Here is a 10,174-nt window from a genome sequence, read left to right on the forward strand (position 1 = left end):
ACGGCTGCACCCACAGCACATGGAAGTTCCCGGGACAGAGAATGGATCAGAGTTGCAGTTGCGAGCTTCGCCGCAGCTGTGGCAACAATGGATCCTTAAACCCACTGCACCTGACCAGGGATCAAACCCATGCCTCTGCAGCAACCCAAAGTGCTGAAGTCAGGTTCTTAACCCGCTGCACCACAGCAGGAAAGCCCGAAACACAAATTTCTAACAGTGGGTCACAGTCGAGGAGGTGAAAAGGCAGCATCAGAACTAAGCCCTTGCTCCCATGCCTGTCCCTCAGCCAGTAACACCATTACCTCACCCAGCTACAGACACCCCTGATTCCACACCTACTGCAAGCCCAGGAAGCCCTCCTAGATTCCCCAGAGCAGCCCACTGCACACCCTGACCACCAGTCACAACCTAGTGAAGGCAATTTCACTCCCAGGCATAAGGCCACAAGGTGAAAACAGGCTCGTGCAAACACCTGCACACACAGGCTCACAGCAGCACCATTCATAACAGTGAGGAAGTGGAAACAGCTCGAACACCCACCAAAAGGCAGCGGATAAACTAAATGTGGTTCATCCACAAAACGGAATATAATTTGGTCACAAAAAAAGGAATGAAACTCTGATACATGCTGAATGAGAGAAGCCAGATATAAAAGGCCACTTGCTGTATGAACCTATTTACATGAAATGTCCAAAACAGACAAATCTCTAGAAAAAGAAAGTAGCTTAGTGGCTGCCAGGGGCTGGGGGAGGGAAGTTGGGGAGGGACTGCTAATGAGGATGAAGTTTCCTTTGTGGATGATGGAAATGTCCTGGAACTACACAGAGGTGATGGTTATACAACACGTGAATGCACTAAATGTCATCAAAATGTACATTAAAATGGCTCATTTCGGAGTTCCCGTCGTGGCGCAGTGGTTAACGAATCCGACTAGGAACCATGAGGTTGTAGGTTCGGTCCCTGCCCTTGCTCAATGGGTTAGGGCTCTGGCGTTGCCGTGAGCTGTGGTGTAGGTTGCAGACGCGGCTCGGACCCCACGTTGTGGCCCTGGCGTAGGCTGGTGGCTATGGCTCCGAATAGACCCCTAGCCTGGGAAACTCCATATGCCGCGGGAGCGGCCCAAGAAATGGCAAAAAGACAAAAAAAAAAAAAAAAAAAAAAAGGTTCATTTCATATGGATTTCGCTTCGGTTTTTTAAAAGTTTTTTTAAAAGTCACTCTGCATGGTTCTGAGGCCCCCGACTAGCCACGAGCTTTGGGAGGGTTCTCTACACAGAACCCCAGACTGGCAGGGCCACTCAACCATCCCCTGTGGGATGCATGAAGGAAAGGTCAGAGCATAGCTGGGCTCCCCAAAGAAGTCTCCTTCCAAAGAGTAGCTGGTCATGGCGCAGCGGAAAAGAATCCAGCCAGGAACCATGAGGTTGCGGGTTTGATCGCTGGTCTCGCTCAGTGGGTTAAGGACCAGTGCTGCCTTGAGCTGTGGTGTAGGTCACAGAAGCAGCTCGGATCTGGCATTGCTGCGGCTGTGGTGTAGGCCAGCAGCTGGAGCTCCAATTAGACCCCTAGCCTGGGAACCTCCATATGCCGTGGGTATGGCCCTAAAAAGCAAAAAAAACCCCGAAAAACCAAATAGTAACTGGTCGGGAGTTCCCACTGTGGCTCAGTGGAAATGAACCTGACTAGTATCCCTGAGGATGTGGTTCAATCCTTGGCCTCACTCAGTGGGTTAAGGATCCAGTGTTTCCCTGAGCTGTGGTGTAGGTCACAGATGCAGCTCAGATCCTGCATTGCTGTGGCTGTGGCACTGGCCTGCAGCTGCAGCTCCAATTCAAGCTCTAGCCTGGAAACTTCCATACGCCACAGGTGCAGCCCTAAAATGCAAAATAATAATAATAAAACACAATAACTGGTCGGACTGACCTAGGAGCACGTCCTATGCCAGCCATGGAGACTTGGGCAGCCAGCCTGGTCTAGACCGTGGCTTTCATGGGGAGAAGAGCCATGGGCCATGCACAAGGTGTACACGATGGTGTCCCAAGGCCACCGCCTCCAAGATGAGGACAACTGGCAACCAGAAATGCCCAAGTCACAAAAGAAATGTGGGCATAGGAGTTCCCGCTGTGGCACAACAGGATCGGCAGCATCTCTGCAAAGCCAGGACACAGGAGGACAAAGGTTCGATCCCCAGCCCTGCACAGTGGGTTCAAGGATCTAGCCTTGCCACAACTGCAGCACAGGTCACAAGTTACGCTCAGATTTGATCCCTGGCCTGGGAACTCTACAGGCCATGGGGTGGCCGAAAGAAACATGGTCATAGCTGCAGAAACTGAGTCATGCTTCAGAGAAACCAAAGCCCCAGTGAGGCCAAGCAGCCTCTAGCAAGCAACAGAAGGTTCTAGTTTGTGTTCTTTCCTCTCCTTTCTTTTTTTTTTTTTTTTTTTTTTTTTGTCTTTTTAGAGCCACACCCTTGGTATATAGATGTTTCCAGGCTAGGGGTCAAATCAGAGCTGCAGCTGCCAGCCTACACTACAGCCCACAACCATGCCAGATCCTCAACCCACTGAGTGAGGCCAGGAACAGAACCTGCATCCTCATGGATACTAGTCAGATTCGTTTCCGCTGAGCCACAACGGGAGCTCCTAGCTTGTATTCTCAATTCCTTGTTTCAGACACAAACACCAGTTCTGCCTCTTCCCAAGTGGGATGCTGCTCTGGGCCTCAGTTTCCCCATCTGCAAGAGGGCAAAGACGACACCTCCTCTCCAAGTGGGGAGGGACTGAGAAAAAAGAATGAGGGTTGAGCAAAAGCCACACAGTCCCCGGCAGGGAGCAGGAACCGAGAGTTCGGAGAGCAAACTTTACAAATCCTCGCCCTCTGCCCCCACCACATCCTCATCACGCTCTTGGTCAGCTCCTGACAAGATGTCCCCTCCTGTTTTGGGGCCCTTGCCCCTGTTGTTGTCTCTGACCATCACCGCCAGGCCCACTACAGTGAGAGTGCCCAGTTCCTGACAAGGGGTGAATGAAGGGTCCACTCGAGGACTCGAGGAGAACACGAACTGTGTGAGCTGCCAGAGGAGGACAAATGCGTACATCTGCAGACGACCCCTCGGCCCACTGTCCGAGGTGGCTTCCAAAAGGTACCCGGACTCTGCAGGCTGTCTCAGTCCAGGGGAGAGTGTCCTGGGGCTGCCATCACAAATGACTGCCAATAGCTGGGGGCGGGGAGGGGGAGAAACAAGGAAGTAATTCTCTCACAGTTCGGAAGGCCAGACATCCAAATCCGAGGTGTCAGCTGGGTCCCATTCCCTCTGAAGGCACTAGAGGAGGATCCCCCTGGCCGCTTCCAGCTTCTGGGGGCTCCATGCATCCTTGTTTCGTGGCCACATCACCTCAGTCTCTGCCTCCATCATTCATGGCCTTCTCCTGTGTCAGACTAGGTCCTTTCCCCTTTTCATAAAGACACCAGTCATCCAACTTAGGACCACCCTAAATCCAGGAAAACCTCACCTCAAGACCCTACCCTACTTAACCTGCAGGGACCTTCTTCCCAAACAAGGTCACAGTCACGGGTTCTGGGAGTCAGAACGTGGGCATATCTTCTTAGGGCCCCCATTCAACCTACTATTGGGTGGGCAGCTCACAACCTGGAGAGCACTGGGACTGCTGGAGCTTTCTGGATAATAGGGGACAGTGCACCCCATCCTCTCAACAGAGCAGCTCGGCGAGTCTTGCATGCATGCCTGTATGTCAAGGCTGCAGATGGCACCAGACACTTGGAGCAGCCGGCACAGACGCAGACGGTGCCAAAGCCAGGATGGGGGCCAGGACTGGGGGCGGCCTCGACACTCAGCTAACCCGAGCCACCACTGAGCTGTGCCTGCTGCCCAGGGACCTGTTTTCCAACAGCCTATGCAGAGCCACCCCCATCACAGGGTAGGGCCAAGAGAATATCCTCCTTCAGTGCAGCTGGAGCCGGCAGCCCTGGCTGGGCCACAGTGGACTGTTTCGCATGCAGGCTTTTTTCTGGCCCAGGTGCTGCTCCCTGGGACGCTCGGTGATCAGGCACAGGCAGAGCCTCCTGTGCCCTGAGCTCCTGGCAAATGGACAACACACCCGCCCCATCCCTTCCTCTCACCCACCACATCCGATCCACCCACATGTCCAGTCATCTCTGCTGTCAAAACATCACCAAAATCCACTGTTCCGGGTCACTGCCACGGCTACCTCCCTGCTCAAGCCACCTTCCCGTTCCCAAACCCAGATGCTACAGTGACCTCTCGGGTCTGCCTGCTTCCCTTCTCACCCCCATGCCCATTCAGCTCACAGCCACCTTTCTAAGACCCAAAGCATCTTCAAATGGTTAAAGAGAGATTTACCATCTGACCCAGCAACTCCACTATTTGGCATATACGCCCAAGGGAAAGGAAGACCTGCGTCCACACAAGCACCTGGACACAAATGTCCACGGTAACACTATTCACAGTAACCAAAAAGGTGACCACAACCCAAGGGTCCCCTGATGAATGGATACACAAAATGTGGGATATCCACACAACAGAATATTATTCAGCCTTAAAAAGCAATGAAGTATGGAGTTCCCTTATGGTGCAGAAGGTTAAGGATCCAGTATTGTCACTGCAGCAGCCTGGGTCACTGCCATGGAGCAGATTCACCCCCTGGCCTGGGAACTTCCACATGCTGCAAGCACAACCCCCCAAAAAAGCAATGAAGTAATGGATAGTGATGGTGGCTACACAACATTGCAAAAGTACTCAATACCATGGAACTGTACACTTATAAATGGTTAAGGTGGTAAATTGTATGTTTTGTACATTTGCCCCATTTTTTAAAAGGGAACCAAGCACTTATACACTCTATAAACACCTATGAACCTTGAAAGCATCACGCTGAATTAGTCAGACACAAAAGGCCACCTAATAAGAATCCATGCATATGAAATGTCCAGAGCAGACAAATCCATACAGACATTAGTGGGTACCAGGGGCTGGAGAGAGATGGGGAATAGGAGTGAGAGCTAATGGGGATGGGGTTTCCTTCTTGAGTGATGGAAATGATCTAAAGTTGACTAGTGATGGTTGCAGAACTCTGTGAATATGCTTAGAACCACACGATGGTACATTTTATTATTTATTTATTTATTTATTTATTTATTTATTTTGTCTTTTTGCTATTTCTTGGGCCGCTCCCACGGCATATGGAGGTTCTCAGGCTAGGGGTCGAATCAGAGCTGTAGCCACTAGCCTACGCCAGAGCCACAGCAACGCAGGATCCGAGCCGCGTCTGCAACCTACACCACAGCTCATGGCAATGCCGGATCGTTAACCCACTAAGCAAGGGCAGGGATCGAACCTGGAACCTCATGGTTCCTAATCGGATTCGTTAACCACTGTGCCATGACGGGAACTCCATTTTTTTTTTTTTTTCCCGATGGTACATTTTAAATGAATTGTTTGAATCTATTAAGACTTATATCTCGGAGTTCCTACTGTGGCAGAGCAGGTTAAAGATTGGATGTTTTCTCTGCAGCAGTTCAGGTAGCTGCTGAAGTGTGGGTTTGATCCCTGGCCCAAATATTTATATATGCTGCGGGTGTAGCAAAAAAAAAAGAACTAGAAGTTCCCATTGTGGCTCAGCAGTAACGAATCTGACCAGTATCCATGACGCAGCTTCGATCAGTGGGTTAAGGATCTGGCATTGCCATGAACTATGGTGTCAGTTGCAGACACGGCTCAGATCTTGCCTTGCTGTGGCTGTGGTGTAGGCCAGCAGCTGCAGCTCTAATTCAATCCCTAGCCTGGGAATTTCCATGTGCTGCAGGTGTGGCCCTAAAAAGCAAAAAAAAAAAAAAAAAAAAAAGTTTATATCTCAATACAGCTTCTAAAGGAGTTCCCACTGTGGGGCAAAGGATCAGCAGCATCTCTGGAGCACTGGGTCGCAGGTTCAATCCCCAGCCTGGAACAGTGAGTTAAGGATTGGGCATTGGCACAGCTTTAGCAACTATGGCTCGGATCTGATCCCTGGCCCAGAAACTCCATATGCCATGGGGCAGCCAAAAAAGAAAAAAAAAAAAAAAAAAGGCTTCTATAAAAACAAGCAAAGGATCAGGCCACTGACCACCACAAACCCTCCCAGGGTGCCAGCTTCATCCCTGCTCTCTGTCAACATGCCAGCCTCAACCTTGACAAGCCCTTCCCAACTCAAGGCATCTGCACTCATCCCCTTCATGAGGAGTACCCTTCCCTACCATGGGGGGCCCTGTCTCACTGCACAGGTGTCAGCCTCCCACCCTAGCCAGTCCTAGCACATTGCTTTGCTTCTTCTCTCTGAGAGCATCTGCCTCATTCATCTGTAGCAATTCTCTCCTGTCCCCCCCTAAAACCATGTCAGATCCCAGAAAATATGGTCCTCGCATGGCTCCTATGCTGCTGGCTTGCCGAATAGAATCCCCAGACGTCCCAGGCAATTGAAAATGCCATTTTGTGGAATAAGCCAGCTACTCTAACTCTACAGATCAGGATTCTGAGGCCCAGAGAGGTTTAGAACCCTGCCCAAAGTGACAACCTTCCCTGAACATCAGGCTGCCCAAGTCTGAGGACCAGAAAGGAATGCTCACTCATTCACTCCTCTACCCTGCAACTTGAAAGCAGTGTCCCCAACATCAAGCTACATCCCCTCACCCAAACTAGCCTTTGGGGTCCCTGCTTCCAGGTGATGTGACAGGATGGATTTACTCATCAGGCTCATACCCACTGTTCTTTCACATGGGAAGGCACTGCTGGAGCACCCATCACGACTGAGGACTGTGAACAGACACATATTGGTGCAAGTGGCCCTGCTCGCTCCAGGACTGGGCAATGCTGACCTGTGAAATTCCCAAGAGGAGCAGATACTGACTAGGCCACTCCCACCCACTTGCAGGTCAGGTGAAACCCTGGTGTCTACAACAGGGGGAGGCAGCACAGAAGGGTAAGCAGGAGGGGCCCCTGCATCAGGTGGGTTCACTTACCTGCCCCAGACATTGCAGATGTAGCACTTGCCACATGCATTGCCGGAACAGGCTGGAGACAAGCCTACCCATCCCGGTCTCAGGTACAGGAAAAGCCATCAGTCTGCCCAAGGTGGCCCAGCTATACTGGTGGGTGCAGAGTTTTAAACTATCTGCCCAAGCACAAAGCTCACACTCCTGCCCTTACAACGTTTCCTTCAAACTGAAGGTTTCTTGGTCTTGGCACTGCTGACATCTGGGGCCAGAACACTGCCTGTGGTGAAGGTCGTTTGTGCATGGTGGGGTATTAAGCAGCATCTCTGCTCTCTACCCACTAGACACCAGAAGCACTGCCTCCTCCCGTCCAGACAACCAAAAATGTCACTGCCAAATGTCCCCTGAGGACAGAATCACCCCCGAGAGATAACACACCTGTCAGCAAAAATCTAGTGTAAGTTCACCTCTGCCCAGGGCCCAAGTCCACTTCACCCCACCTACCCAAATCCTGATGTAAAGGCAGGCAACAGAGGGAGGAAAGAGATGGGGAGTGGTTATCAGGGTCATGAGAAATGCTTTCTGCGAATCTTAATCTTAAAAATCTTCTCTAAATCCATAAATGAATGAATGGATAAACAAATGTGCAAAGGAATATTACTCAGCTATAAAAAGGAAAGAAATTTCCTGATACATACAACATGGATGAACCTTGAAAACACTATGGTGAGTGAAAGAAGCCAGACACAAAAGGCAACATTTGTATGATTCCATTTACATAAAATGTCCTGAATAGGTAAATCCATAAAGACAGAAAAACTGGTGGTTGCCAGGGACTAGGGGAGAGGTTAATGAAAAGTGACTGCTAATGGGTTCGGAGTTTCTTTGGAGAGTGATGAAAATGTTCTGGAATTACACAGTGGTGATGGTTGCACACCCTGTAAATGTACTAAAACCCGCTGAACTATATACACTTTAAACAAGCGAATTATATGGTACTTGAATTATATCTCAATAATGTTATTTTAAAGAAATCTTTTCAACAACTCATTTCCAACCCTAAAGCAGAAACCAGACCTCCGACCATGAAGACTGCCATGAACCTAGGGTGACCCCCTGCTCCCTGTCATACCACAAACATCTGACACCTACTGCATACAACACCGCTACATGCTGAAGATGCTCTCAGAAGCCCTGACTTACAGGGGACACTCAAGTTGCACTCTTTCATTCATTCATTCATTTATTCCTTCACTCACCAACCACATCCTCAGTGAGACCAAGAGCTACTAGAGCAGGGATAGGTAGCACCTGGCCAACAACAAGCATCCGAATAATATGTGCTGAACAAATACATGGAAATGAAGATATACATTCTGGTCTTAAGGTTACGACCTCAATGAGAAACAAGCAACTAATAAAAGATAACATCACCCAAAAATCCCACCTGAGGAATCAGAGACTAAGGCTCACATCACAGAGGTAGGTCTGCCTAGGACAGTCAGATCAGAGGCCAAATTCAAAAGCCAGTGAAGTGGGTGTTTGCAGCTCCCACTCGACCCTCCCCCAAGGCACCAGGGTGCAGCACAGGGGTCCCATCACTCTGCAGGATCAGAGACTTACTGCCACCTGTGCAAAGCATGCTCCACTCCCTGACCCATGAGGAAGGGCTTGATAGACAAACTCCACAAGAGAGGACACCAAGAGCTGAAGAGCTTGGCACCTTGAGGCGGCTGCCAGACGCTAGGGCCCACAAGAAGGCCAGGTCTCCCACCCCAGCCACAAACAAGCCCCTGCTCCAGGCCTACAGCAGCTTCCCAGGTTAGGTTAGCAGGTAACCTGGCCTGCCCCTGCACATGAAATGCGCTCAGCCATCTGAGGAAGAACTAACTCTCCACCCTGGTCCTGAAGGGCCAGGGGCCATCTGTGGCCAGCTGTCTCTTGTCCATCACCTGGCCCCCACCATACAGGTTGCATGGGGAAGGGGCTCCACTCCAATCTCCAAGACTGAGCCCAATCTGCCTTCCCAATCCCCTCAGGTTCCCACAGGGGACGGCACCAGATCTTGCCCTCAGGTTTCCAAAAGGGAGAGATACATATTCCATCTCAGGTCTGCAAGGAGGGGTTCCTGTCCTTCTCCCAAGACCCAGGGTGTGAGAGCACAGGTGACAATTATGTAGGGACACTTGTCCCTTCAGGCAGCAGTGATGTGTGGGCATCTGCCACCCCTTAGATACCAATGATATGGAAGCACCTATCTCCCCTCCCAAGGTAACAGGGATGCTTGCAAGCAGCGCCAAGTTCACACATCTCAGTATCAGCCTGTCTCCCCTAGACCATGGCATAGCTCAGGGCATCTATCCACCTCAGGTAGCATTGATGTGAGAACACCTTTCCCCCCTCAGGTAACAATGATGTAGTGGCACCTGTTCCCTCCAGGTAGTAATGATGTAGAGGTCCCTGCCCCTACAAATAACAATGATATAGTAATAACCTGGTCCCCGCTTCAAGTAACAACGTTGTAGGGCCACCTGTACCCCTTCAGGTATCGATGATGTGGGGGTACCGGTCCCGCCCACGACGCCCGGAGCGTGGGGACACCTGTCCCCTCGGGCCGTGCCAAGCCCCGCCCCCGCCGCGCGGCGCCCCGCCCCCGTCCCGCGCCCCCCTTCCCGCTGCACGCGGACACGCGCCCCTTCCCTCCCTCTCCGGCCCTGAGGGGTCGGCGCGGGCAACCCCCTTACCCGTGCGGCCCGCGTCAGGCTCAGGTCCTTCATGACCTCCTCGAAAGCCGCCGTCTCCTCCGCTTGCTTCTGGTTATGCAGCGCGATCTTCTCGCTGAATTTCCGCGGATTGTTCGAAGTCGCCATCTTCTCGCCGCCGCCGCCGCCGCCGCCGCCGCCGCCGCCGCCTCCTCCTCCTCCTCCTCCTCCACCACCTCCTCGCCCCCCCAATCGCGGGTGCCACCACGCAAGCGCCAGCCGGACCCGCGGGCGGCGGGCAGTGCGCAGGCGCGTCGGCGGGCGTGAGAGCGGCGCATGCGCTCGGAAGTAGCGCGCGTTGCGGGGGCGACAGCGCATGCGCGCGTCTCGGCTTTGCACTTGTGGGGGCACAGGGGAGGTGGGAGAGGGAGGGTGGGGATTTCGGCGCAGGCGCAGTGAGCCGCCTCC

At 52.0% G+C, this 10,174-nt stretch overlaps 1 protein-coding gene across 25 annotated transcripts in view; it reads right to left on the reverse strand.

Annotated features, from left to right (window-relative positions):
- Positions 1-9,921, reverse strand: part of CRTC1 (CREB regulated transcription coactivator 1) — an 87,982-nt gene extending 78,061 nt beyond the window's left edge. For all 25 annotated transcript variants that reach the window (XR_014836619.1, XR_014836621.1, XR_014836622.1 and 22 more), the window contains exon 1: positions 9,749-9,921. Coding sequence is in view for 19 of the 25 variants with exons in the window: in XM_085010124.1 (XP_084866250.1) it covers positions 9,749-9,874 (126 nt within the window). In the remaining 6 variants the exon portion in view is untranslated. The remainder of the gene's footprint in view (positions 1-9,748) is intronic.
- Positions 9,922-10,174: the final 253 nt, after the last annotated feature.

The sequence above is a fragment of the Sus scrofa genome, chromosome 2, assembly GCF_054392235.1.
Source record: "Sus scrofa isolate SSC_HxYL_T2T_F1_AM1 chromosome 2, Sscrofa_HxYL_maternal_Yorkshire_Landrace_v2.0, whole genome shotgun sequence".
NCBI lineage: Eukaryota > Metazoa > Chordata > Mammalia > Artiodactyla > Suidae > Sus > Sus scrofa.